The 27,658-nt window shown below is 46.5% G+C and overlaps 1 protein-coding gene across 1 annotated transcript in view; it reads right to left on the reverse strand.

Annotated features, from left to right (window-relative positions):
• Positions 1-24,664: 24,664 nt before the first annotated feature.
• The window catches only part of Tenm3 (teneurin transmembrane protein 3), a 615,432-nt gene continuing 612,438 nt past the window's right edge, over positions 24,665-27,658 (reverse strand). Inside the window, exon 31 of the mRNA XM_033765428.1 lies at positions 24,665-27,658. This exon is cut by the window's right edge and continues 43 nt beyond it. Coding sequence (XP_033621319.1) covers positions 27,480-27,658 — 179 coding nt within the window. The 3' untranslated portion in view covers positions 24,665-27,479.

Genomic DNA, 27,658 nt, shown 5'->3' on the forward strand with positions numbered 1-27,658 from the left:
CCCCCTTCTCCTTCTTTCTCTCTCTCTCTCTCTCTCTCTCTCTCCCTCCCTCTCCCTCTCTCTCTCCCACCCCTCTCTTTTCCTGACAGCCATTATGTGAGCAGCTTGGCTATACAACGAACTCTCTGCCATAATGTTTACCTTGCCACAGATTCAGCATGTTGGACCAAGTGATTATGGACTGAAACCATGAGGCAAAAGAAACATTTCCTCTTCTTAATTTCTTCATTTCAGATATTCTGCTGCAGCGGTGGAAAGCCGGCACACCCCTTTACCCATATTTAGCCTTCTATTGTTTTGGTTACCCACAGCCAACCATGGTCTGAGAATATTAAATAGAAAATTTAGAAATGCGTAATTGTAAGCTGCTTTGACAAGTGTTTCTGAAGTTCAAGGCTGTCCACCTGTACTTTGCATCCAGAAGAAGAACCTGGGGAGAAAATGGGGAGAGGCTGTGAGAAGAGGAAAAGGAGCTTGGAGATAGGAAAGGAGGTTAAAAGAAAGCTCACAACTGTGCTGACTTTGAATTGGGAGCTGCAGAATGAGATGACTTCTTGGAGCCTGGACAGAGCCAGAGCCCTAGGAGTGTGAGGGATTTGGAGGACCTGGAACAGGTTTGTCAGGTATAAAAACATGGGGGCAAATTGTATAATTGATAATGTGAAATAGGAAGAAAAGGGATAAAGGAGTAGGGGAATTGGGAAGGGTAGGGGAAAGGAAAGAAGGGAAAAGAAGAAAAATATGAGAAAAAGAAAAAATGGAAACAAAGTCTTTGTAAATAGGGAAGGGTGGAGGTGGTGAAGGGGGGCGCAGGGGAATGGAAAAAAAAATAACCAAGATCCATCATGTGAAGGTCCAAGATCCCAGTGATGAATGTAACTGTACTGTAGACCTAACAAGTACCAATAAACTTAATAAAAAGTGAATTAAATAAATAAAAATAAAAACAAGGGGAAATTGAGACAAACCTGCAAATAAGTCCTATCAGAGGTTCCTGTTCATGATGAGCTGGAAAGGACATTGCGTGGGTAAAGGTTGGCGTGGGCTATGCGGGACAAATCTGGCTGGACAGCCTGCATGTGCTGGGGATGGCTGGCGCGGCAGATGAGAGGCATGTGGTAGGCAAGACTCATTTGAGTATTCACACCCACCAGCTTCCTAATTCATCTCCTGCCTCCACACTGGCCCATGCCAGTCTTGGTCACATTGTGTTCTTCCAAGGCCTGTCTAGAATGATCTCTTTAATATGTCTATTTCCTTATTGACCATTCTCTTCCTCCCTTCCTTTAAAGCCACAAGGGAAGGAGCTGTATCCGACTTGCTCAGTTTGGTATCTCCAGCACTTAGAGCAGAACCTAGCATATAGTCGGAGCTCAGTAAGTATTTGTGGCAGGAAGGAATGCCACATTCAGAGAATGAATGAAAGTCTCCATTGAAGAGAGGCTTTTTATTGAAAAACACAGTGAATGTTTAAGTTGTTTGAAATTTATTACAACAAAAGGCGTATTGTCATTAATCCCCTGAAAACACTCCTCCTTGCTTCAAACACACATCCCATCATTCTTGCCACCTCGTGAAGCACTTCAGAAAGTCCTCTTTCATGAGTGTCTTCGGTTTAAATGAAATCGATTCCCTGAACGTATTGAAAACGCCTGCCTCGCGTGGTCATCTTAACCTTGGGGAAGGGCCGGAAGTCACACTGTGATATCAAATGACTGTGATGAGCGAGAACACATCATAATGTTTTTACAAAAAAAAAAGTGGAGAGCGCTCTGCGGCTGCATCCAGGGTAGGAAGACTCCAGGACTTCTTCAGAAGGTGACAAGAATAATGGATAAGTGTGTTTGAAGCGAGGAGGAATGTTTGGAGGGGGATTAGTGGCAATGTGACTTTTACTGTAATGAATTATTTAGTGTAAACACACACCATATATTTTGATTACTGGTTGCAGTTCCACAGTGGAGAAAGTGAACTAGAGTGTGGCACATTTATGGGACGATTGAGTGGGTAGATGAATAAGGTGCATTGGTCTCTACTGCAGTGCCCTCGGCTCAGCACTGTTCACTGTTCCTGACTCCTGCGTGTGTGTCTTCAGACACAGTCTAAGTTTTGTGTCCCAAGGAAAAGGGGGGTGGTCTGCTCTCAGGGGCCCACCACACTTTGTTACAAAGCCATATTGAACAGAAATTGGCGGTCCTCTTAAATAAGTAGGTGCAAAGGAGAGTGGCCAAGAGAGGAATGGGACAAGGGCAGACTTGATGGTAGGGCGCAGACAGGATAATACAGGCATTTGGGGAAGAGGAGCTAGACTGACCCTGTGTGGCCCCAGGGAGCAAGGTGAGGACCAGAGGTTAGAAGTTAAAGACATGTTCAAGGCCAACGTAAGAGAGGTGCTCCTGTGCTTTGGCACTGGTCAGCACTAGACAAGGCTACCACACGAGACTGAGAATTCCTTGTCACTGGGGGTATTCAAGCAGGGGTCCTAGTACATTGCCTGGCCCAGAGTTAAGTGCAGGACGAATGCTAGTACTCACTTGGATGAAGGTGGTGTTGGGAGTTTCATTAACAACCACTAGGAGGAGCATTGTTCAGGGTCCTGAGATAACCCACTGTGCTCTAGAAAAAAAAGAAAAAAGAAGAGAGGAAAAAAAGAGTGATAGTAAAAAGGAGCAAAATAAAAGAGGGGGTTGTGGTGGTGTGGGGAGGAAATGTAGATAGGAGCCTCTGGGGAGCCAAAGTATTTGCAGAACCAGCTGGCAGAGACTTCCTGATGTGTGATGAAGGCATCTCGGAAACAGCCTGCAGCCTGGCAGAAGGAGCGCAGTCTCTGGAGTCAGTGATTTCCTGCCCCATGCAACCCTTGCCTGAGGCATTCTGCACACCTGTGTGGGCTGGGATGCTCACAGGGACATCTAAGGAAAACAATCTTGTGGTCGCTTCGGTCTATAGGTTTGACTGGAAATATTTCCTATCAAAAAAATTTCTTTGCATGATTGTTGTGGCAGAATAAAGTATATGGCGATCTGGTAGATGATGCCAAATGGTGGAATTGGAAGCCACCGTCAGCAGAGTGAGTCCTCTAGTCTTTTACCTTGCTCAGTCCCTAACCCATCCCCTAGTTTCACTTTTATGTTGCTGGGTTGGAACTCTGCAAAACGAAATTTTCCTTTGCCAGCCACTTCCTGTCAATTCAGCCAACTGGGCCAGCTGGGAGCCACGAGAGAAGGGGATGGGGCTGGGACTTCCTGTTTCCTGTTTGGATGTGTTTTTCACTGTTTCTGTCTTGTTGCTCCAATAGTGGCATTTTGTGCAGTCCAGGTGGCAGTAGTACTTTGTTCCAGCTGTGGGCTTCTGGCTAAACACCTCCTGCCTCTTTGGCAGTGCCACCCCCAGAATGGAGATCTGTGTCCTCACACTGTGGAGCCTCCCCCCACCGGCTTCGAACTTTGGATAGACCCAGTCCGCCACTTCCCAAAGTTTCCCTTCCATTAGGGGCAATCAGTGCTTCTCTGTTTTGATTGACTTTTGTACTTCAGTTTTCCTTATTGCCATTCTCTCTCTCTGGCTCTGGGGATTGAACCCCAGTCCTTGAGCTTGCGAGGCAGGTGCCAGAACCACTGAGCTAAATCCGCGGCCCTATTGCCTCTCATTTTTCTTGCAACTGTCTGTCACCTGTGTAACCAATTACTTATGTTAAATTCCATCTGTTGACATAGCTGCTTTCCAGACTGGACCCAGCTGGAGGTTTTGATTTTTCTAAATAGAATTAGTTAACGCCAGGGTTACATATCTGGAGGCCAAGAAGAGGTTAAGGTGTATGGAGAATTAGAGGAGGAGAAGGCAGGTTCATACAGGGTGGAGATGCATGTAGACAGATTCGGGGTTATGGTTTTGATTCGAAATATCTCCCAGAAGACTCATGGGGATTTTGAAAGCTCTCTGAATCATGGGAGCTCTGTACTCATCAGTGGATTAATCCACCAATGACTTCATAGCTAAATGTGCTGGAGGAGGCAGGGCTTCGTCAGAAGAGGGAGGTCACTCGGGGCATGACCTGGAAAACTTCATTCGTATTCTGAGCTTCTCGGTTCACTCTCTGCCTCCTGGCTATGAAGGGTCGAGCAGCTTTCCTTAACATGCCCTTTTGCAGTGCCATTTTTGCCCTGAAGCCGGCTGATGATGGACTGAGATCTCTGAAACTGTGAGCCAAAAATAAACCTCTCCTCCTTTAAATTATGGGTGTCACATTTTTAATTCAGCAGTAGGAAAGGAGAGTAATACCGCAAATTGGTACTAGAGAAATGGTTTTGGTGTTGTGACTGTACCTGACCATGTGGTTCTGAGGGTTTGGAACTGGTTTTCAAGAGAGTCTGGAGACAAAAAATAGAGATGTATCCTTGCAAACCCTTCCTTCCTTCTTCCTGCCTTCCTTCCTTCCTGCCTTCCTTCCTTCCTTCCTCCTCTCCTCCTCCTACTTCTCCTCTTTCTTCCTTTTTATTCTCCTTCCTCCTCCTCTTCTTCTGATTCCTCCTCCTCTCTTCTTCTTCCTCCTCCATCTCCTTCTTCTTCTCTCCCCCCAGTACTCCATTGTTTGGAGTACTTTCAGATCCATGGTGAAACTCAGAGGAAGGAATGGAGATTTCCTACATTTCCCTCGCCCTTAAATGGGCACTGCCTCCCTAACTATTCTTTGCCAGAATGATGCATTTGTTAAAATCAGTGAACCTACACTGACATATCAGTATTACGCAAAGACAATTTTTACATTAAGATCCACTCTTGGTGTTGTAAATTCTATGGACTTTGACAAATGTACAATATCCATCCACCATTATTATATTACATAGAGAAGTTTCACTCCCCTAAAAATCCTCTGTGCTCTGCTTGTTTCTCCTTTCCTTCCCACTAACCCCTGACAATCACTGCTCTTCTTAATGTCTCTGTAGTTTAGACTTTTCATAAAGCAGGATTCACACAGTTTGTAGCCTTTTTAGATTGGCTTACTTCACTTAGCAATAAGCATTCATGTTTCCTCCATGTATTTTTCTTGCTTAAAAGCTCATTTCTTTTAAATGTTGAACAATATTCCATTGCCTGAATAGGCCACACTTATTTTTCCATTCATCTTCAGAAAGACATCTTGGTTGCTTTCAAGTCTTGGCAACTATGAATAAAGCAGCTGTAAACATCCATGTACACATTTTTGTGTGGTCATAAATTTTCAGTTCCTTTGAGAAAACATCAAGTAGGCTAATTTCTGGATCATATGGTAAGAACATGCTTAGTTTAGTAAGAAACTGCTAAACTGTTCCAGTTTTGCGTTCACATCAGCCCAGCAAGTAGTGAGAATTCCTGTTGTTCCACATCCTCATCAGCCTCTGCTGTTTTCAGTGCTCTGCTTTTGGCCCTTCCAGAAGATATATGGTGGCAGCTAGTAGGTATGCAGTTTTAATTCGCAGGGCCCTGAAGACGTGTGATGTGGGACACATTTTCATATGCTTCTTTGTCATAAATATGTCTTCATGGGCAGGGTATGTGTTAAGGCCTTTGGCTCATTTTCTACAAGGATTATTTTCTTACTGTTGAGTTTAAAAAATTCTTTGTATATCTTACATAGTTTCTTTATGCAGGATGTCTTTGACAAATGCGTTGCCCTAGTCTGTGGCTTGTTTTTTTCTAATCTCTTGATCCACTTGGTGTTCTAGGGTGACATTTTCTTTATTTCTTTCACGACATCACTATAGCAAAGAAAAATGTTGTGAGAGTTTAGGATTATCTATACAAAAATGGAAGCTTTGAGAAAAGAAGAAAAAGAAAGCTATTAGTGATCATAGGACACTGTAAGTGATGCAGAGGCCAGTGGAAGTCTTAGCAGGGTAAACACAGAGGACAGTGCAAAAGCTCTGGACTTGAGGAGATGCCAGTAGTAAAAGGGGATCTGAATGTAGGGGAGGAGGGATTTCAGAGCAATTTTATTTTGAATTTTGCTCTCGTGTTGCACTTCCTCCTTCTGGATATGAGCTTTTAAATGATAATAGATTTTCCAAAGACCAGAAATAAAATAATTCCTACTGCATATTTTTATAATATACAATCTGAAATTCTTCTACATTTGTACTAACACATAAGTGGCACTGGAAAGGCCTGGCTACTCTTGCCTCTGTTAGGTGCTAGGAAAGCAATCTGATTAAATGGGCATTATTGAAAGCAGTGGCGGCTTTGATTCATACACAAAGGGCATTGCATTAAGTTATGTTGTCTGGCTTACTATCTTGAAAGAGAAGCAAAGCGAAAGAGTTATTAGCTTTAGTTTTCATGCCAGGGAATCTTCTGCCCAGGGAAGGGAAAGGTCTGGGCCTCATGTGTCTAGGCAAGAGCAGCTGTGCTGCGGGACTGGGTTCCCTTGCACAGACCCCAGAAATGCTCAGCACGTCTGTGTAAAGGCATACTAATTGCAGTCATTTAGGCGAATTGATTATCATTTAGGCCTAAGTGCCAACAGCACAGTAATGATTCTGCCTATCATTATATATGTGTCAGATGAAGTCGACTGTAAGCTTTATTTGATTACAACAATAAATTGTCTCTGTCTCCAGCTTTGTAAACTGGAGCTTTAGCTACCTTTTGCTCATTCGCTTGTCATCCATCCCCACCTAGAAAGGCCCTGTGGGGAGGAGACAGAGTGGCCTTCCAGGCCCACCCCCCTGCTCAGGACAAAGCCTCTTTTGGGGCTCCTGGCCTCTGGGGTATCCTTAATATCAGGGGAAGTCAGCACTATTCTTTCTGGCCTGAGGACAGATAGGGAACTACTGAATTTTAGGAAATGCTGTTTCTTTCTGGCAGTTCTCTGAAGTGTCTTCCCCTCCAGGCTTGGCCCTCCCTCTGGGGAGGCTGAGCTGTCACTTCCCCATCAGAGAAAGACAGCATGGCTCTGAACAAAGTGTCCTGTCTGAAGATGGGGCTCCGGTGGAGGGGTGTGAGTCGATTACTCAGAAGTGAGTTACTCCTCTTTATATTAAAATATTCCATTAATTATGTCAAGGCCTATCATGTTCACATTATAGTTCCCTTACAAAAGATACACAAATCAAGGTAGGCTCTTGAGGGCAGAGTCCCTGGGAGGGACTTAAATGCAATAGAACCTGTTAAGATTAGAGCATCTTAAACACATCAAAGGCCCACCCTGTTTGAATCTCTCCATATGAGACTAGCCCATTTGCAGCCACCACATAATGGAGGATTCAGCCTTTAAATTCCCTCAGCTCTGAAGACTTTTCTGGTTCTGGGGATCGAACTTGGAACCTTGAGCCTGCTGCAACCACTGAACTAAATGCCCGACCCCATGAAGACTCTTACAGGCTTGTAAGGGTCACTGCTTCAGTCTGGGGACAGAAGAAGATGTTTTGAGCCTGTCTCTGAATGGAAGGAAACTGCCATTGGCTCAGAAAAATGAACCCCTGAAGACCCAGCAAACGAAGAGACAGTCTTTCAGTGACCACTGCTACCTCTGCTACCTCTGAAGAGATGGACGGTAGCTACCTAGCTAAGGTATTAGGACAAACAACTCAGCCCTTGAGAAAGAGCTGCCCACTGAGTGTATGCGTGTGTGTGCATGTGCATGCGCATGTGTTTGTGTGTATCTGTGTGTATGGCTTGTTGGTTTTCATGTAGTAAATTACACCCTACTGTCTACTTTGTTACTATTTATTATGGCTCCATTAATTAATTATTGGCAATTAAGTAGCTGAGGACTTCTTTACCCAAGGAGATCCTACATAATAGGAAAGACCCCCCAATCTGGTGTTGATCTTGCAGCTTTGTTGGTTCTCAGCCCACAGTCTGGGCCCTGAATTGCAGACACAGCTGCTGCAAGGACTGGGACAGCATGGGGCAGGGCAGAGGCTGCAGCTGCTGGCCAGTAGCCTCCTCTTCCTCTTAGGGGACATCCCATGAATGAGGCTGTTCAGAAGCCAGCATGGCTCAGTCCCTCATGGGAACCCTTGCACCCTCCTCAGCCTTTGTATCCCTTGGGTAGGCCCCCACACTGGGTCAGGATGGAACCAGACTGGGACAGGGGTTGGGGACACTTGCTCATGCAGCTTTCCCTCAGGCCTAGAAATCACTTCCCTTTCCTCTACAGGAGCTCAGCCCCGCAGACTTGACTGACGGCCCCAGCAGCACACATCGCTTCTAGAATGTTCTTGTGCCAGTGCTGATGGCATTAGACTGGTTTCTGGAGCCCAGCGTAGATGGACCTTATTGGTAGGTGTCCTTTTTGCTGGACTCTTTGCAGGAGGAGGATGGAGGCAGCTCCTGTCGTCTTGGTCCAATGCAAGGTGTCACACACATGTCAGCTCCTGCTGCCCTGCAGTGGTGTGGTTTTAGCTCATCAACTTTTCAAATAGATAGTTGATGTTTCTTTTCTGGTTGGTTTTATTGTTATTGGAAACCAGAAGTTTTCAGATAGGTGGGTGTCCACGAATGCAGAGTAAGGTCAGACACAGCCCTCTGTTCTGGGCTGAAGAATGTTCCCCTAAATTCATGTGGACCTGAAACCTGACAGTGTGACCTGAAGTAAGGTGCTCATCATCTTAATCAAGGTAAGATGAGGTCACTCTGGATTAGGGTGCACACACATCCAATGACTGCTGACCTTATAGGTAAAGAACGCAAAGACCCATAGACTGACAGGGAGAGCCCTATGTGACCACCCAGGCAATCATCAGAGTGAGGCTGAACACTGTCCATGGGTTACCAGCTGCCATGGGAATGGAGCTCACAGAAGCAAGCAAGGTGCGTTCCCCTGGAGCCAAGGAGGATCATGGTGCTGCCACTGCTTTGGTGTCGGACTTTCAGCCTCCAAGATGTGAAGTTTCTGCCCTTAGTTAGTGGCACTTTGTCACTGCTGCCTTGGACACCAGTATGTTCTTCCACTTATTTCTCTTTCTCTCTACTTCACTGGAGGGATGAACATAGACAGGGAATAGGCACAGTTGGGTTCCTATGTTTCAATTTAAGGTTTCAGTTTTACCACACACATAAACAAAACCAAATAAAACAGGATGCCTAGTTAAATTTGAATTTTGTGTCAACAGCAATCAGTGTTTTAGCATATGTATGTCCCAAATATTGCCCAGGACATATTTATACCCACAAATTATTGTTGACCTGAAAATCAGCTGAGTCTGGGTCACCTACTTTGTACCCTGGAAACCCTAGGCCCCCTACCCCTGCTTCTCTGAGCTCAGGCTTCACAGAGAGCCCTCAGGTGTGCTCTGGCCTGTATCTGCTGTAGGTCGAGGCCATGGCCAGTGAGCTGGAGCTGCGCTTCCAAATCCATTGGTGCTCCTCCCTCCTGGCTTCCTGCACACTGCCAGCAGCCTGCAGTCTGAACATCATCTCCACCAGCTGGATGCAGTCTGGCAGGATTTGAACAGACAGGAGGAGGCAGAGGGGGCGTGCAGAGCCTGCCGGGGAGGCCTTTCAGCAGGAGGGATTGGAGCCTCCCGGCGATTCCTGCTGAGCCGTGCCTGGCATCAGCCTCTGCACTTTGATTTGTTCTATTTTAAACTGTCTTCAATTTCCCTCCTGGGGAAGGTGGGGGGGCATGGAGAAGTGGGGGTGTGCAGTGAATCTGGAGACTCAGAAGCAGTTGGAAAACCGGAAACCAAATGGCACAGTTCAGCTGGATTCTAAGGAGCGGGGATTTTAAGCCAAAGGCCCAGAAGCATGAGGCTTGGCAAAGAAGGAGAGCTGGTGGTCAGCGTGGCCCAAGCACAGGGAGAGGGTGCAGGGGCCACGGCTTGCACGCTAGAACAAGCCATTTGGAAGGTCTATAGTCCTGGTGAATGGTGTGGATGTGGGCGACAAGGGGCTTCTGAGAACACAAGACAGGACTGTGGTACCATTTCCCCAAAACAACAAAGGAGAGGCTTCATATGCACAGTGTGGTGGAAATAGCGGCAGGTAGATAGAAATTCCCAAGAGTGCACTTTTCAGGAGAGGTTAGCAAAGCAGGGTGAGGCAGGTTCCAGGAAGCCCCTGGGTCCTGGGAAGGGTATCCCCTCACCTTCTGGGGCAGGGCCTGCCCATCCCTGGAACTACTGGTCAGAATGGAGACGATCAGAGTTTACTCTTTCTGGCACCAGTGCAGGTGCTGTCAAGGACAGTGCTTATAAGAAGATGCCTTCTGTGACTGGTGAGTGTGGAACGGTGACCACATGGTTCAGTCATGTGGTCTCAGGTATCAGCAAAAAGGGCTCGGGGAGCAGGGCACTAAATTCTGAATAAAGAGCAGTTCTACCATGCTCCTGTAGGTAGTGCTCTGGTTGTAATGCATCTATCTGTCACATGCCCAGTACGATGGAAGCTGGAGGTGGGAACAAGAACAAGAGTGATCCCAGAGGGTTGAGAGTCTGGGGCCAGACACCAGAATCAGGAAGGATGACCGCTGTTATGGAGGTGGGGACCCTAGAAAAAGAGACCTCAGGCTTTGAAGCCACACACTGGGATTCAAATCTTGGCCCAGTTTTTCATGAAGGCTCTGAGTTTAAGCTTCCTGGTCTGTAAAATGGGAAGATAATGCAATCTACTGCTCAGGGTTGTTAATGTTGGATTTGAGATATGATATCTAAATTCCCTATAAGGCTCATAGCATATTGTTGTCCACTGTTTGGTCTGTAGAGTTCAGTTCGGGAACTCGGACTGGGAGGGTAAGTTGCAGAATCACCAGGCAAACTCCAGGGAGGTTTCTGGAACACTTCTGCTTTATTTAGGAAATGCACAGGCTTATAAAGGTTACATGTGGGAGGAGCATTTAATTACATGGCACTTTCTTATAGGTTATGCAGACAGATCCATACATTAGTGGAGAACATTGGGCGATATCTTATTGGCTGGACATGGTGGTGTGATTTTTCTTGGGCAAGGCAAAGGAGTCACGGGAGTAGGGGCAGAGGTGTAGCCTGTTAGACCCAGCGTCTATGCACATCAGCAAGCTTGCTCAGGAGACAGGAGTGCAGCATACTTGGCCCAGCCAGGCTTGAACTTCTTCCATAGTTCCCCTTTTGTCTTTGACTCCAGAGCCTCAGCCAAGAGGACCACATTTTTATGAGTCTCTCTATATCTCCTTTGAATCAGATGCCTAATTTTTAAGATGAACAATAACAAAATGATTCCCCAAAGGGTTAACACACAGGGTGAGGAAAGAATCAGAACTTTTGCCCAAGTACTACTTAACTGTGCCCACCCAGTTGAAACACCATCCCACAAGGTTTTTTTTTAAAATATCTATTGCCAATTGTCCCAGGGTGAGAGAGGTGCTGTGGTCAGCTGTGGTGGTGACAACTTGATCGCGAAGGGTCATGGCAGCAGTGGTGGCAGTGGATAGTGCAGCGACAACAGACACTGCAATGGCAGTGATAGCCAAAATTTCTAAATCACGAGATGGGGATGAAGCATCAAATCGAAGAGGGAATCAGAACCCCCCACTCTCCTGTTAAATTAACTGGGATCCAAACTGTGGCGGGATTCCTGCCAATATAAACATACCAGGTTGAGTTATTGGGCAAGAAAGGAGGTTTGATGTACGGGGTGTTGGACACTTGATTGCCATCCTAAGGGTTGAACTGGTAAGAATAAAGAAGAAAGGGGAAGGAAGGCCTGTTGTAAAGGGAAGTACAGTAATAACAACCCTGAACCACGCAAATGATATCTCTAAAGTAATAGACAATCCTGTGTAGAAAAATTTTCAGTAAAGCACACCGAATTTGGGGAAATGGTGGAGTTCCAGAAGGTGGAAATTAAAGGTTGTGAAAAGTTTCCAAAGGAAGAGACAGGGTAGATAATAGGTTAGTGGCAAGAGTCCATACTTGCGTGCTCAAAGAGGGAGAAGTAGCTTGTTCTGAATTGGCAGTGAGTGCTGCACACAGAACAACCATCACTGGGCCTGAAATGGGTTTGGGAGTTCCAGGCGGCGCCATACTCATTGCTTGTGCACAAAGGGCTTTGAGGTCCATGGTCTTGAACCGCCTGACGGAAGTCCTTCTAAACCTTGGGGGCGTGAGGAACCTAAGGTGTTGTCCGAAGGCCACCCAATGTGACAGAATAGGCCTGAAGAGACTGATAGTTTTTCTTTCATCCTTTTATCATATTTTGGAAAAAGGTGTCATTTATAGGAGACGGCCGACTCCTCACCAGAGGATGAGGGCTCTTTACTGTCTGAGGAGGAGCTTGAGGAATCAGGAGATCAGTAAGATGGTGGCACACATTGTGGGGGCTGCCATTTTGGACCGGAAAAGGCGGGTTCTTCAGGGTGATGTTGTTTCCGGTGATGCGGGGTAGGGGGCGTTGGCGGAGGCACGTCAGTGGCAGGAAGTGGGTTGTCAGAGGGCGGGGCTGACGCTTCACGGGAAGAAGAAGGTGGAAGAGAACGTCTGACTGCACCATCTTTTTCGGGAGGCTCCTGTTCGCCATTTTGGAGGCAGTTTTGAGGCCCTCTTTCTGTTGGTGTTTGGGCAGGAAACACCTCGGACACCTTTATGGCATGAGGGTTGAGACACTGATTAATCGCTGAAGTGATGGGGAAAAAAATCCAGCAGGAGGCAGATTTCCCCTCACCTTTTGGTGCGCTGCAAATTATGTGTCACGCGCTCCCAGATTTCAGCATTTACTATATCTGCACCCTTCATCCAAAGGGATGATTTAAGGACAGTCTCCCAGAAGACAATAAGGCATTCTTTGGAGACCTTTATGCCTCTAGTTTTTAATAATGTTTTTACTAAGGCAGCCTGCATCGGTCGCTTTTGACTTAAGATATTACCCATGATAGAGATCTTTACCCGCAGCTTCAGTATTTACCCAGTATACGTGAACCCCACGTTGTGATGCCAGCTGTTGTCGCCTGCTGTTTGGTTTGCGGAGTTCGGTTCGGGAGTTCGGACTGGGAAGGCAAGTCTCAGAATCACCATGCAGACACCAGGGAGGTTTCTGGAACGCTTCTGCTTTATTTAGGAAATGCACGGGCTTATATAGCTTATGTGTGGGAGGATCATGGGAGGAGCATTTAATTACATGGCACTTTCTTATAGGCTATGCAGATCCATACATTAGTGGAGAACACTGAGCGATATCTTTTCGGCTAGACATATGGTAGGGTGATTTTTCTTGGGTGAGGCGAACGAGTCAAGGACTAGGGGCAGAGGTGTAGCCTGTTAGACCCAGCGTCTACACACCTAGGCGATCTTGATCAGCCTTAGCATGGTCTCCAAGCTTACTCAGGAGACAGGAGTGTAGCGTAACTGGCCCAGCCAGGCTTGAACTTCTCCCAGTAGCACATAGCTCTCAATGAATTGAACTAGAGCTTTGAGCTTGACAATTGCTTGGGTTCTGTTATGGTTTACATTCAAAATATCTTCCAGAAGCCTCATGTTTTGAGATGTAGGGCTTCTGAAAGGTGATTGGATCATAGAGGTGGAGAACTCATGGACTCCACTGCTGAGTTCATGACTGAGTGCACTGTGAGGAGATCTGCCTGGTTGGAGGTGGGGTGTGACCTAGAAGAATGCATTCTTGTTCCCAGCTCTTCTGGCTGGTATGGGTTGAGTAGCTTTCTACTATGCTCTTCCACGATGCTCTTTTTGCCTTGGAGCCAGCCAGCCATGGACTGAATCCCCCAAAACCATGAGCTAAATTAACATTTCTTCCTTTAAATTGTGGGTGTCAAGTATTTTGTCTCAGTGACTATAGGTTCCACGAGGACTTAATTGTTACAAAAGAAAGCTAAGCTTAGAATGTTTATGTATTTGGTACTGAACTTTTTGCATCTTCATATCAAATTCAGGAAGCAGTTTAGATTTTGGAGTCAGGACTAAATAGGTTCAAATTCTAGCTTTGTTTTCTGTGGTCTGTGTGACTTTGGACAAGTTACTCTGCCTCTCTGTGCCTCTACGGTGTCAGGAGGGGAAGAATAACATATCTATCAATTATTCAGGGAATCTTTTAATGATGAGGTAAACCATAGATGCAAAGCATTTAGAGCCCTATTATACAAGGAGGAACCAGGTATGGTAGGTTTTGTAATATGGCAACAGCCCACAGCAGGTGAGAGGTAGAGCCAGAACTTCTGCCAGGCTGTGCAGCTCAGAAGCCCTCTCCTCTCCTAATTCCACAGGGGCTGCTGCTGCTCACCCTGATCTCAATGGAGACCCCCCGCCTCAGAGTTTGTAGAAATAGGTGGGAAAGGATGTGTCACACTGTGAACCACCTCCTTAAGTGCAGAATCCACAGTGGGTGGGAGACCAAGGCCAGATCCTGGGTAGCTCGCCCCAGAAGCAGCAGCAGATCTGGAAGGAAGGACCTGGGGAGACAGCAGAGTCTGGATGCAGAGAGACAGAGGGTTTCAAGGATGATGAGCTGATGCAGAGAACCATCCCTCCAGAGAGGGTGAGGAGCAGGGCCTGGGGAGGGCCACTGTCTTGGGGACCAGGACATTAGCCATTGGGCAGCAGCAGAAGGAGCAGTTAACTTGTTTAGGGCAGAGGTGACTGACCACATACAGGAGATGTTAGCAGACCCCTTTGTCAAGAAGTGTGGCTCTGCAGGAGTGGAGGTGTGTGACAAGCAGAGAGTGCCTGGAGTCACTGGGGAGGAGGGCTGGCCTGAGGACCTGAAGGTCTTGGCAGTTGATGCCTTCATTTCTGTGAAAGCGGGGAGGGGTGGAGAAGTGCTTTTCTTTCAAGGGTTGCAGGCCCAGGTGGAAGAATAAATCAAAGGCCACACACACAGGGAGGTTTTGATTTTTCTTGCTGGCCTATCGGTGGCACCTTTATCCCCAGCACTGGCTCTGATGGGAGTGTCTCCCTGGAGCTAGGTCTCTGCACTTCTGCAGATTTGGATATGGGGCAAAGGAGCTTCTGAGAGGGAAGCCTGAGGGAATGAATGAATTTAACTGACAAAAAAGACATGCTAGTAAAAATGACACAAAAAGAGATATCTAGGAGATTAGTAAAGTCCACTTCTGGGTGTATATAAGTGGGCCAAGGAGGTGTGACCTTAGGTGCTATCTCTAGTCCCTTACCCCCTCCCCTCTGACACTCTGCTCTGCTTCTTGGCTTAGTTCCTGTGAAGTAAGCAACTTTGCCCTGACATGATGTTTTGCTCTGGAGCCAGTGACCATGGACTGATATCTCTGAAACCATGAGACAAAATAAACTTCTGTTGTGTCAGGCACTTTGTACCAATGACAAGAAAACTGACTGGTGCAGAAACCAGAGACCAAAGAGTCTCCGAGGATGCTCAAACTGTGACCCTGTGCAGACCCTGCAGACCCCTCACTGGCTTTCTGACCCCTGTGGTTGAGGTGCCAGGGGATGGAAAAGGGTGATGGCACAGTAAGATTCAGGGAGCCTCCTGGGCACTTCAGAGGGGGAGAGGTCTCCCCTCCTTCCAGTTCCCCTTGATAGGAATGGAAGAATACAGGAGAGGATGAGTGAGATTGGGGACTGCTATGGCTTAGCTGTGTTCCTCAAGGGTTTACGTGCTGGAAGCTTTGTGTCCAGTACGGTGGTGCTGAGGTGGTGGAAGCTTTAACAGGTGTGGCCTTCTGGGAGGGAGTCAGGTTACTGGGAGGTATTTCTAACCCTGAGAAAGGATTAATTTAGCTCTCGTGAAGCCCCAGTTAGTTCTTGAAAAAGAAAACCTGGCCCGAGACCCCCTTGTTCCCATCTCATCATGGAACTGTTCTCCCTACAGGCATTCTTCATGGTGTCGCCCACCGTGTGGTGGTACAGCTCGAAGACCCTCATTAGAGGCTGCACCAATGGAGCTACCTGATCTTGGGCTTTCAGCCTCCAAACCTATGAGCTAAGTAAACCCATTTCCTTTATAAATTACTCAACCTCCATGCTTTGATACAGCATCAGAAGACAGCCTAGCACAGGGGTTCTAAATTGCTTGGACCGTGAGGGAGCCCCATGCGCCCTGAAGGAAGGTCACTTGTGTCCTGTGAAGTTTCCAGCTGTCATCAGCTGGACCCTGTTGTTCTGTTTTAGAAAAATATAACATATTTACTTGTTGACTTTAACAAATCAAAAGGGACCCTAAACTGTTCAATTTCTATGGAAACAGTGTAGTCCGCTTCTGCTCTGTAATAGGGCTGCCGAGGGAGGGAGAGGAGGAAATGGGAGAGCATGGTGGGAACAGCTGGGAATAGGACAGGGAGGACCCCTGTGGCACTGAGAGTGAGTCCAGGCTCAGCCTGCCGTGGTCCATGGCATCACCGGGACCGATCACCTGCTATGGTGTCCCTTTTGAAGTGTTTACTAGTTCTTCAATAATTTACATCATTTCTTTCTACAACATGAATGGTTGAGGTTTGAAAATTTAAAGTTTATTTTTGAAACAAAGGCCAACCGATTTTCCAGAGGTATTCTGGATGTTCTGCAGAACACAAGATACAGCACTCAGGATTTCATAATGTGCCTGGAACATGGGTGTGGATGGCACTGTCCTGACCACAGAGCACTCTCCTCGGTCACTTGTCTGAGGGCCTGATGGGGGCTAGAGAGCTGGACTTGCTCATGACTTGGGCAGGACCTGACCCGGACTGCACCAGAGCAGGTGCAGGGCCAGACAGGACCTGGACAAGGTGGCTCAGTAGCCCAGCCAGGCCCGGGAACTGCACATGCAAAGCTGCAGGGACAAGGGGCTGAGATTTCTTGGAAAGTGGGAGAAATTCCACGTAGCTGGCTTTAAGCATGTATCCAGCACACCTGGTCTGGGAAGAGAGGAAGTGGAGTAGGCTCCTGAAGTGGCTTGAAGCCTGGAACACTGAGCTTTTAGTTTGGGTGCAACAAGGTGAGTGGCATAGACCAGAATGGCAGCCCTGCCTTTCCTGTATTAGCCATGGACCTCGGGCAAGTTCTTAACTTGCTGGCATTGAGCAGCACCTCACAGGAAGCCCAGGGACTGTGTGCTGCAGACTCCTGCTTGTGGAGTGCGACAGGAAATGGTCCCCAGAATATGTAGCTAGTGGCCCTGTACCTTTGGAGCTGGAGACCAGCTCACATAGACTTGTCATCTGTCTCCTGGGACTGAAGGAGGAACAGTACTGAGCACAGCTCTGCCCCTCAGAAGCTTGGCTCTGCTCTGGCAGCACAGATTGTAACTGCAGTCATGATTGTAATGCCCAGGCTCTATATAGAGACTTCCAAGCCTTCTAGGGCACTGTTGCAAGCACGTGACTTGTACTGACTATCTCATACCAATGTCATAAGGCCATAATCCCTACTTTACAAGAAAAAGAAACTGAGCCACAGAATCATGAAGTAACTAAGTCAAGTTCAGGCAGCTACTAAGTGGCAGAGCTGGGTAAGACCCAGGTGGTCTAGCTCTGGAGTCTGCGCCTTGATATCTGCCCACACTTGCCCTTCTCCCCTGGTCCTGGCCGCTGCTGTCCACCTCCAAATGGGCTCAGCCTCACCCTTTCCTGGAGGCCTGCTGGTCTTCGCCACGTCTGTGCTCTCTCAGCCAGCACTGCTCTGTTTGCCTCCCAGTTGGATGTAGGATTCAGGATGCCGGTGGCCTCGATTATCCAGCACTTTCTGCAGTGCCTTTCACATGGAGATGGCCCAACCCCATTTCTCCTTCAGTTTGAGCAGCTAGGCCATTCTCTATTGGTTTCATGTGAGATTGAAGCAGCAAAACAGACCCACAGTGGCTGACTATCCAGACCTTGGATTGTCTGGTCTCAAAGGATGCTCAGGGTCCCCTCTGGCTTCCTGGCCCCTGTGTTTGAAGTGCCCAGGGTTGGAGATAAGGTGATGGTATAGTGGGGCCCAAAAAAGCCTCTCAGGCACTTCATCTCCAGAGGAGGCAGCCTCAGTTTGTAAATGTTCTGTGACTGGATGGCAGGGGACCCGCGGCCAGGGACTTCCTGGGTGACCTGGTGCTCTGACAAGTCTGCTCGCTGACTGGGCCTTCCCCACAGTGAGAAAAGAAGGCAGAGATGCTTTTCTCTGAGAACAGCAGCAAGGAGCGCCACCCCCCCGCCGGCATCTCTGGCTGTGTTTCTGTCTTTCTATCTCTTTCTCTTTCTGCTAGAGGAATGTAACATCTCAGAGCAGAGATTGTGGCCTCCTTTAAAGATGAAGAAAACTGAGGTGCAGAGACAGCAAGTGTCTGCCACACTTCATTCAGGGAGAAATGCATGTGTGAGAAAGAACGGTGGTGAGGGTGTGTGTGTGTGTGTGTGTGTGTGTGTGGGCGAATGTGTACGTATGTGGTGAGACACCAGGGACGCCTAGATGTGGCTAGATGAGTCCCAGACAGGGAGTCTGAGGCAGAAGTCCTCCGGGGCCTGGCTGAGGGGTGAGTGGGGCAGTGGTTGTCAGCATTGGCCATAGTGGGGATGGGCCCTGCCTGGACTCACCGAAAACCTGTCCTTATCCCTAGACTGTCAGAGATTTTCATTCTGAAGCCAGATGCTCCTGAAGTATGACCATGTGCTGAGGGGAAACAGGAGGGGGAGATGGGCACCCAGGACTGCCCTGCGCCACTGGGCTCTTCCTCCTTTATGAAGCATTGCCGCACTGTCTCCAGGGAGGGCACCCTGGGGGCTGTCTTGCCCTGACTGTGTGTAGCCTGCCCCCAGATGGCCCTGGTGCTGTGTTTGAGGACTGTAAGGTCAGGGCCATGGCTGTCACTGTCATTGTTTTCTCTTTCAGTAAACTGCCGCTGGGCAGATGCAGTAGGAGCCTCATCTTTTTTATTTTTGGCAACATGAGAGCTTGTGTTGTGACAACACAACCAGAGCAGTATTTACTGATGAGACAAGAAGGTTAGAATCCCTTCACTGCCCCTCAGCTCTGAGCTGGGTGGCCATGTGGTGGGCTATTACTTCGAAATACTACTGCTAGAGTCTGGGGTGTCCTGATGAGTATGGGAAACCTAGAGTCCCAGAGGATGAGCAGTGCCCAGTGGGGAGACATGATACAGTACATTTCTGACCTTCAAGGCCAACAGAAAGAGGGGACACAATTGTGCACTGTCGGGTATGGACCTGAAGACCTGTCCTTCACCCACTTTCATCAGCCATTCAGTTTGCCTTGCTGAGAACTGGGCAAATCTGAGGGCACTGGTGGGGGGCAATCTTTTGAAGATGAACTTTATTCTCTGTGTGATTGAATAATCATCAACTATTTACATCATCCTAAAACGGTGCCGGGTAAGCAGTGGGGCGGAGGAGGGGAGGAGGGTATCGTCCTAAGAGTTCCCTGCGGGTAAAGTGGGGGCCTTGACAAAGAGGTGCAGCGAGCCCCAGTTCCCTGGAGGGAGTCTACATTCCTTTCCCCTCTCTCAGGTACTCCCCTCACTCCGCTTAGTGATTACCACACGGGAAGCAAGGCTGTGGCTTCTAGGTGTTGACAGACTTCTGCCCATTAGCCTGAAAATCACCATAAGTGCTTTGTTCCAGCCCTTTCTCCCCGGTGTCTCAACATATCACCCAGCTTATGGGCATGGAAAGGACAGAGTGACTCAGGGCAGAGGTTTTGGCCTACTTTAAAGATGGAGGACACTGAGGTGCAGAGGCAGCAAGTGGCTGCTTTTGGTCAGCAGAGCTGGATTTACAAGTAGGCCTCTACTGCCTTCAGCCTCACCCAGCTCCACTGCCTCTCCAGGGACTCGCTAAGTATGGCCACTGCCAGCACTAATTGGCAGGGGCTGCAGGCAGAGCCCAAGTGTGGTAAGGCTGGTCCTGTGTCCCTTTGATTTACACAAAGCAGCACAGCTGCCATGCATATCTTAAGCAGGAAGTAACTGAAGGGTCCTTGCCTTCACAGAGTCAAAAGCCTCTGTTTCCTTCTCTCTCCTTCTCAATTGGCAACAAATCCCAGGCTGCTCGTGTGGTGGTGGGCACCGGCATCTGGGAGCAGAATCTGGAGGACTGCCAGCCTGCACTCGTAAGGCAAGAGCTTGTATACTAGGATGGATTTCCTAAGCAGCCACTAAAACAACCACCATTGTCTGAGCAGGAGGGAGGTACTTGGTGTTGTCTGGAGAATAATTTGTGGCTTCACAAAGTGGCCAAAGACGACTAGCCATTGACAGTAGTATCGGATAAACTCGGGGTCCTGAGACCAGGTGCAATGTTCCTCCTCCTAGGTGCCCCTGGCTCCCAGGTGGCCATGTGTATGTGTGTGTTTGTGTGCATGTGAGATCTGACTGGAGGCCTCTCTTTTCCCATCATTCCGGCTCCTGAGGAGCATGAGCATCTCCTTGGTGATGAATTGGGAAAATGAAGTGGCTCAGTGACAGCCTTGCAGAACCGGTGTTCGTGCTTGTTGGCCTACCACCTGTGTCCTGCCTGGGCCAGTGGTACTGTCAGAAAAGGCAGGACGTCTAGCTCATTGTGGCATCTAAGTAATAGGCCATTTTGGTTTTCACACAAAGCCACAACCCACCTGCTCTTTATCTTAGGTGATATTTTAATTTCTGCCAGCTGTCTTTGGTGTCCTTCCATTGTTGGGTCCCTGCAGGACTCCAAAAGTGCCAATAGGCTCCAGTCAAGGACAGTTTCTGAAGGCGACACCAGTACAGGCTGCTACTTAAAATTAGCTTCCCTGGGTGACAACCCAAGAGCAAAAGATTAAAAACCCAATTTTCCCTCCCAGGGGCAGAAGAAGAAGTTTAGATGTCACCGTGGTAAGGCCAAGCCGAGGGGGACCAGAGAGGGGGCAAGAGAGTTTGCTTTTCCACACTATCCTTCGCACTTTCTCTGAGAGCTTAGCTCCCACAGAAATAAAAATTTCACTCTGAATTTAAATGATCTGGCCTTCTGGGAAATGCTTTCCAGCGACAGGACTGTTAACATGAAAAGGAAAAGGAAAACAATGTGGTAGTTCAAAAATCACTGTTTTCAGGGGGCTGCAAAACTCAAATAGCCCGCGGACAACTCCTGAGAGGAAGGGCCTTAGTTTGATCTGCCAAGCGAGAGGAATGCTACTTGACAAAATTTCTGCTGGACGTGAAGAGATATCTTATGGGAGCGATATTTTCAAGGACTGGACCTTAGTGAGGTGGTGCATGAAGCAAATTTAATCGCCTTATGTGTGAAACTCTGTGGGTACAGCAAAAATGGGAAAACGGGACCAGTTGAGTTGGCCTAGTCGATTTGGCCTAGTCTCGGAGCGGGATGGAAGGTGGTTTCTTTTTGGTTTCAGGTCAGAATTTGCTCGCGGAAGGTGCGCGCGCGTCACTAGGGGGCGCTGGATCCTTTCCTGAAAGGGCTCTCTGCTGCCCTAACCTGGAGGCAGGTCGGAGACCGTGGGACCCAGGCTGCCTCGCTTCCCATCCTATTTCTGTGCCTCCAGATGCTAGGAAGGACTCTCACTCCCGAAGAAGAAGGGCAAGGAAAGAGGGACGAGAGGACGGGCTTATGGAAAGATGTGCCCTTCTTTTTTGCTACTTCTCTTACCAGCCCTCGTCTCAGCCCTGTATCTTCTCTGTGTTCTACTATGTCACTCATCAGTGCTTGAGACTGAATCATAAACCCCAGGCCTGTGGAAATAATGTCACAGATAGAGAGAGGATTTAAAAGTCTGATGGTTTATCATCTTTTGTCAGTGCATGGGGGACGAAGGATTCTAGTTTCTCATGGTAGTCTGAGTAATTACAGTCCCATCTGGTCTACCAAGGGGGCATATTGTTTTCCACGTCTTGGAAGGGAAAGTGGTTAGATACAGTCTGATCGGTTACAACCCAGACAGCTTTTCCCAGTGTAAATTCAGAAAAGGGGAGCGGTAGAGAAAGAGCAGCGAGGGAGATGGAGAGAGAATAAGACAGCAGGAGAGAAGGGACATCTTTGATGCACATACAGGAATCCTGGGATGTTCAAAGAATATTCCCCAGTACAGGTAGACCAGAATCTTCCTAGTATTAATCGCGGAGGAAACTTGGGATAGGGCAGTGTCTTCCCATATACTGTCATTGAATACTGTGTGATAAGGACCCGGGTAGAGGAGTGTGGTTGGTGTCCTTCCTCAGACTTCTTTTGAGCAGTCCCACTGTCAGGCATTCTGTCGTGTTGGAGAACTCATCGTTTGAACTCCTCGGGCATTTATGCTTTTCTCACACTGACAGAGTTAACTTGTGAAGATTTTAGAGAATTCATTTTGACCCAGTAGACCATTTGTTAATCCTGTCAGTTCTATGCAGTGAGTTATGTTGAGCAGAAATAGCCATTGTGGATGGAATTCAGGAAATCTCTGCACACGTGTAAATGAATGTGATTTCCCTTCTTAATGCAGGCCGAATGCCTGTGGCTAGGGCCTGTGAAAGCCCAGTCCACAATTCATCCTATAAGCAGGAAGACTGTAACCAAACCACTCTCTTGCCTTAGAAGTCGCAATTTATGCTTCTAATTTTAATTTTCCTCAGCTTAGATCCCAGAAGGATTTATTAAATTTGCTTTGTGGAACCTATTAATTCTAAACTGAATAATGATGTTACTCTGGGCTTAGAATCAGTTTATAGTAAATTCTCTATACACAGGGCACTAGGAATCCTATATCCCTCCATGACAGAATTTTAAGTCAGTTCATAAATGAAAAGGTTTACTCAATTTACCTAAAAGTTTTTAGTAATTAACAGATATCAAGAGGCTATAGCTTTTCTAGGGGGTGAATAATAGCAAATGAGAATCCTAGCTAAGGATGATACTCAGTATGTGGCTTAAATTAGAAAGTAGAAAATTTCATTGGCTTATCAGTACCTCTTTTATACCCCAGTTTAATGTTGTGGTAAAAACGGGTACCAGTGACTTAGAACTAGTATTTTCATGGGTTTGGTAGCATGACCAAAATAAAAATAGTAGCTTATATGGTCTTTTAGAAATGATGGGCCATCTAACTTTGCATGGAAGACTTCTACAATGAGGTAGATGAGGAGTCAGAAATATTGGCAGGCAGAGGGGAGATGAAGGCATATGCTTTGTGGATTGGGGTCAATTTTATATGTAGAAAAACACATGCCATGGCTGTCAGTTATAGCAGCTTTGGAAAGATCAAGAGCCCTGTGCGTAGGTGTGGTAAGCACTGTCTCCAGAACTTTCCTAGACAGCATTGTTAGGAAGCTATGTGATGTATAAAGGCCACTAGCTGATAGGAAATCTCTGCTGGACTGGAAAACTCACTCAACCTTCTCTGTACTTCTACAACCTACTCTTTGTCCTTCTGAACCTTGTAGCATTTGGTACATATTGTGACCTGGGGTGTGGGACTCAGATCACTTATCTTCAGCAAGTGGGATATAATCACAGTGACTCTGGAAAGGCTGAGAACTTGCTGTGTTGCCCTTTAAGGCTTCTCGGTGTGTGTGTGGGGTGGTGGTGGGTGGCTAGTCATCTCTGCTGGAGCCTAAATGTCATCCCATCTCACCTGAGGTGGCTGGTGGCAGTTGTTGGGTTGGTCCTTGTCTTCATTCCTCTGTATTACAGTAAGTGAGCTGCTGTGAGTACTGTCCAGGTGGTTTGCCACGGACAACATGCCACATGCGACATGTAGTGCGTGCCTTCCTGCCTCCTTTTTTGTTTCTGTATTCCAAAAGCACTTCAGACAGCTGATTTGCTTTTCAGCAGCTGAAGAAAGAACTCATTTAGAAGTGGGCCGGGACAGAGGGAAAGAAAAGATGGTGAGCAGGAAGACCAGTGGCCCTGGTTAGGGAGTTCACCAGCGGCACAGCTCTCATCTCTCAAAGTGCTAGAAGACTGGTCTTCTCTTGAGATTCTTCTTTTCAGGTGTTATACTTAAGTGGTCTAACCTCATGCAATGACTGCGTAATGTGCGATGAGTGTAAAGGGACTAAAGCAAATTTCTTAGATGGTGGCAGCAGCACATCTCATATGTAGGCATTCACTTCCTAAGATGCACTTTTTACCTACACTGTTTTTCTTTGCATTTGTTCAGACATTAAAGGATAGCAGCATAGAGAGCAAGTGGTAATTCACCTATTTTTCCAGATTTCCTGTGTAGACCCTGTTATACTCTAATTCTAGAAGAAGCTAGACCAGTTTGCCAAGTGGAGTGACCTAATTCCCGTTGGATCCATATGTTATCAATTTGAGGCTGTCACTACAAAGCAAGTGTGATAAAGTCTGCCTTTCAGGCTAAAATCAAAGCCCTAGACTGCCAGCCTGGAACTGCTGAGCGAAGCATGCCCTAATCAGCCGGTCTATATGTAGATTTAGATATCTCCAGGAGGCTGCTAGCCTATCAGGCTCAAACTGATTATTCTAATCAAGTGTTTTAATTAAGCACACTTATTGCCAGGATCACAGGAGTGAGGCCTGTTCTCCAGCAGTAATGGGCATTTTCTTTCTTTCCTTTTTTTTGTTATTCCTCACAGTTAGTGTTTGGCTTTATGGGGGTGTACTTAATGTTTTGCTAAAGTAGGCCATGGGAGAGTCCTCTGTGAAGCACGCTGTCCTGAGCTGGCATTCTGGCCAGTGGACAAAACAGTTTAAAGAAGATATCACTAGCTGGGTTGCAGGTGAATCCGTACCCCAACAACTGCATATTTTTGCATCTTCCATGTTAAACATAAGCGCAATACTGGCTAGCCCAAATTTGAAAAAATATATAAACACACACACATTGGGTTGGCTTTTATTGGAATGCCTAGATGCAATCTATAGTCATCAAGTTATGGAAAATTCAGGTCACATATAAAGTTAAGAAGGCAAATGAAAAGAACAATACAAATCAGACAAAATTTACATCTCAAAATATCATGAAAGCATTTTGACTGGCTTTGCCTAAAATACTTTGAATATCAATTTCTTTTTTTGTAAGCTAATTCTTTTCATTATACAGTTCCCCCACCCCCTCACTCTTAGAAAAAGATCTTTTGTTTACATATTCCCCAAGGTCACTATTTCTTGTAAAAGCATGTCCAGATCACAAGCCTTTTTAGAAAGAAATAGGCTGATTATACCTACTAACAAGACACTAATTGGGTTGATTTGATTTCATCTAAAATAAGCACCAGGAGATTCTCCAAATCTGTCATTTATCGGTGCAAGTGTAAAGACCAGTCATGTCGAGAATAGGTTAAGACCTATGATTTCTTTCCCTTTGTCATGTGGTACAAGCTTTTCATGGTCAATACATCAGAGACATTTCTGAGAATTGAGACTCAGAGCCTATTTCACCCAAAAGTACTTACAGCATGCTAAATACAGTCCTGTGGAAGTTCCATCGAACAGAACTGCAAATACCTAAGTTAACAGTTAAAAAATAAAATGTAAAACAGAACTATGTTTATGTGGTTTGAAATCTCATAGTTTTCTAAATTTGGGATCCATAGTATTTGCCAAAGGATTTCCAGGATAAAAAATATTAACGCTAATCTGTGCTTTCATTCTAATAAAATATCAGCATTCATTAGAAGATTAATTACTTCGGTATGCTCTACCAAATACACAAAGACAGTAATAGCACTGATACTGTAAATTCAGTAGCTATTTTGAAACTTTCCCAGCCAATCTGTTTAATAAACACGCCTACTGTGCAATTTAGAGTATGTGATACATACAAAGCAGTTAGAAAATTATTTTCAATACATCACTTGAACCTTTATATTTACGACATGTTCACTTGCTATATTTTATCACCATTATACATAGAGGAAAACAGTGTGTACTATAGCTCAATGAACTGAGAAATATTTTCTAAAAATATTTTTGTGTGGCTGAATTTAGTGCTCACGAAAGAAATGTCAGAGCGGCTGGGCCGGCACAGAAGTGCAGGTGGTGGCTGTGCTAGCTCCCACACAGTGTGCAGGGTACAGCTGTCAGGTCACCTCCCGCTTGGGGCTGCCACCCCGGGCCTCCCCGAGACAGCAGAGGCTGTCATTCAAACTGCTCCCAAGACGGTTGGGTCCTGCGGGCTACTAGGAGCTTCCATCTCCCTTTTGGGTCCTTTTTGAGGACCTGAGGGTCCAAATCCCAGACCAGCAGTGACCCGGACTGGTTCCCTCTGGCTCACTCACCACTGCTGGGTTTCTGCTGTCTTTCCTAGATCTTTTGACACATTTATGGTCACAAGGACATCAGATCCTTTCCTCCCCACAAACGCTTCTGAGCATTTGATGTGGTCTCTTTCCTCCATCGTGAAATGGAGCATCAAAGAACAGTAATACAACAGTCAAACCCTGTGGTTAATTATAGCAACTCCCCATTGACTTTTAGGCTGAGAGGGCCAGAGAACCCTCCTCCCTCCCTCCCTGTTTGTGTGTGTGTGTGTGTGTGTGTGTGTGTATTTTAAAAAATATCTTCCATTACATTCCACCAGCCTTGATTTTTCTACTGTGCCTCTTAGTTGATAATGGCTGAGGACACTGGCTTGATGAAAGAGAAAAGGGAGAGAAAGGAGCAGTTCTCTGATTAGCCACCCACTTGGATTGCACTGTCCTGTCCATCTAAGTGATAGAATGTTGCACATTTTCAACCTAATACAAAAATATTAACACTTCTGGACATTATAGGCATAAGTTGTTATATCTCTACAATATAATAATTTATACTGTACAGCTATAACAGATAACAAAAGGTGCAATCCTTTAAAAAAATCACACAGTTCACATGTTTTTATCATTTTATTTTTAAGTATAAACTTTTTAAACACTTTACATAAATTAACTCCTCTGAGACTAATATTTGATGTACAGTAAATTGTAATTCATATAAAAATCCATAAACAACTTGTTGTCTCACATAATTTACAAAAAAATCAGGGTTTCCTTTGCTTATCAGTGACAAGAATTCTATTTGCCAGTTTTTTGCCCCAAGGCAAATCACGATAGCATTGTAAAATCCATTATTAAATCCCCAGCGGAGCAGAAGTCACTTGTGCCAATGTCCTTTTACAAAGCAGCACAGGGAAAGCGGTTGAGTTGTCTATAAACAGTAATTTTGCCCCACATTTTAAAATGAACAGAGATATATATCACATCCTATGCAGAGAGACTATTTCTTGTAAGCAAAAGTCGACAATTCGGTAATATTTGGAAACACTGTACGCATTTTTTTTAAACCTTAGTTAAATACAGTGCCTCAAACAGATGGCCCGCAACAAAATGTTTAGGCTTTTTCTTTACGATTTTTCTTTTAATACTTTCAGTCCCACTGAGTGCAGCGATATGCATATGTAAACATATTCTTTAAAGCCGATCACCTTTAAGGTCATTCAGAAAAAAAAGTTGTCTCTGTGTGTGTGTGTTTGTGTGTGTGTGTGTGTATTTCTAATAGCAGTATCATTCTCCCGGTAGGCTCTTCTGTGTCGGAGAGTCCGATTCAGATTGTGCTACAGAAAAATCTGAGCAAGGAGATGTGGTTTAGGCTCAAGAGAAACGCAGCAAACCAGTTTGGTGGTTGTGTGGTCAAGAGGGTGGCGCGGCCGCCTCTCTGCAGCCTGGTGGCTCTGGGGTTACCTCTTGCCGATCTCACTTTGTCGGAGGAACTGGATGTTGTTGGCGCTGTCGGCCAGCTCTGGGTACTGCTCCACCGAGAGTACGTAGTACCCGTCGTAGCCCTGCACCTTGCCGGCGCTCAGCAGCTGACGCTTCTCGCCCTCCGTCCAGAGGCGCGCGCCCTCCTCGCCGTCGC

The sequence above is a fragment of the Fukomys damarensis genome, unplaced genomic scaffold (assembly GCF_012274545.1).
Source record: "Fukomys damarensis isolate Sample0158 unplaced genomic scaffold, DMR_v1.0_HiC HiC_scaffold_18, whole genome shotgun sequence".
NCBI classification, from domain to species: Eukaryota; Metazoa; Chordata; class Mammalia; order Rodentia; family Bathyergidae; genus Fukomys; species Fukomys damarensis.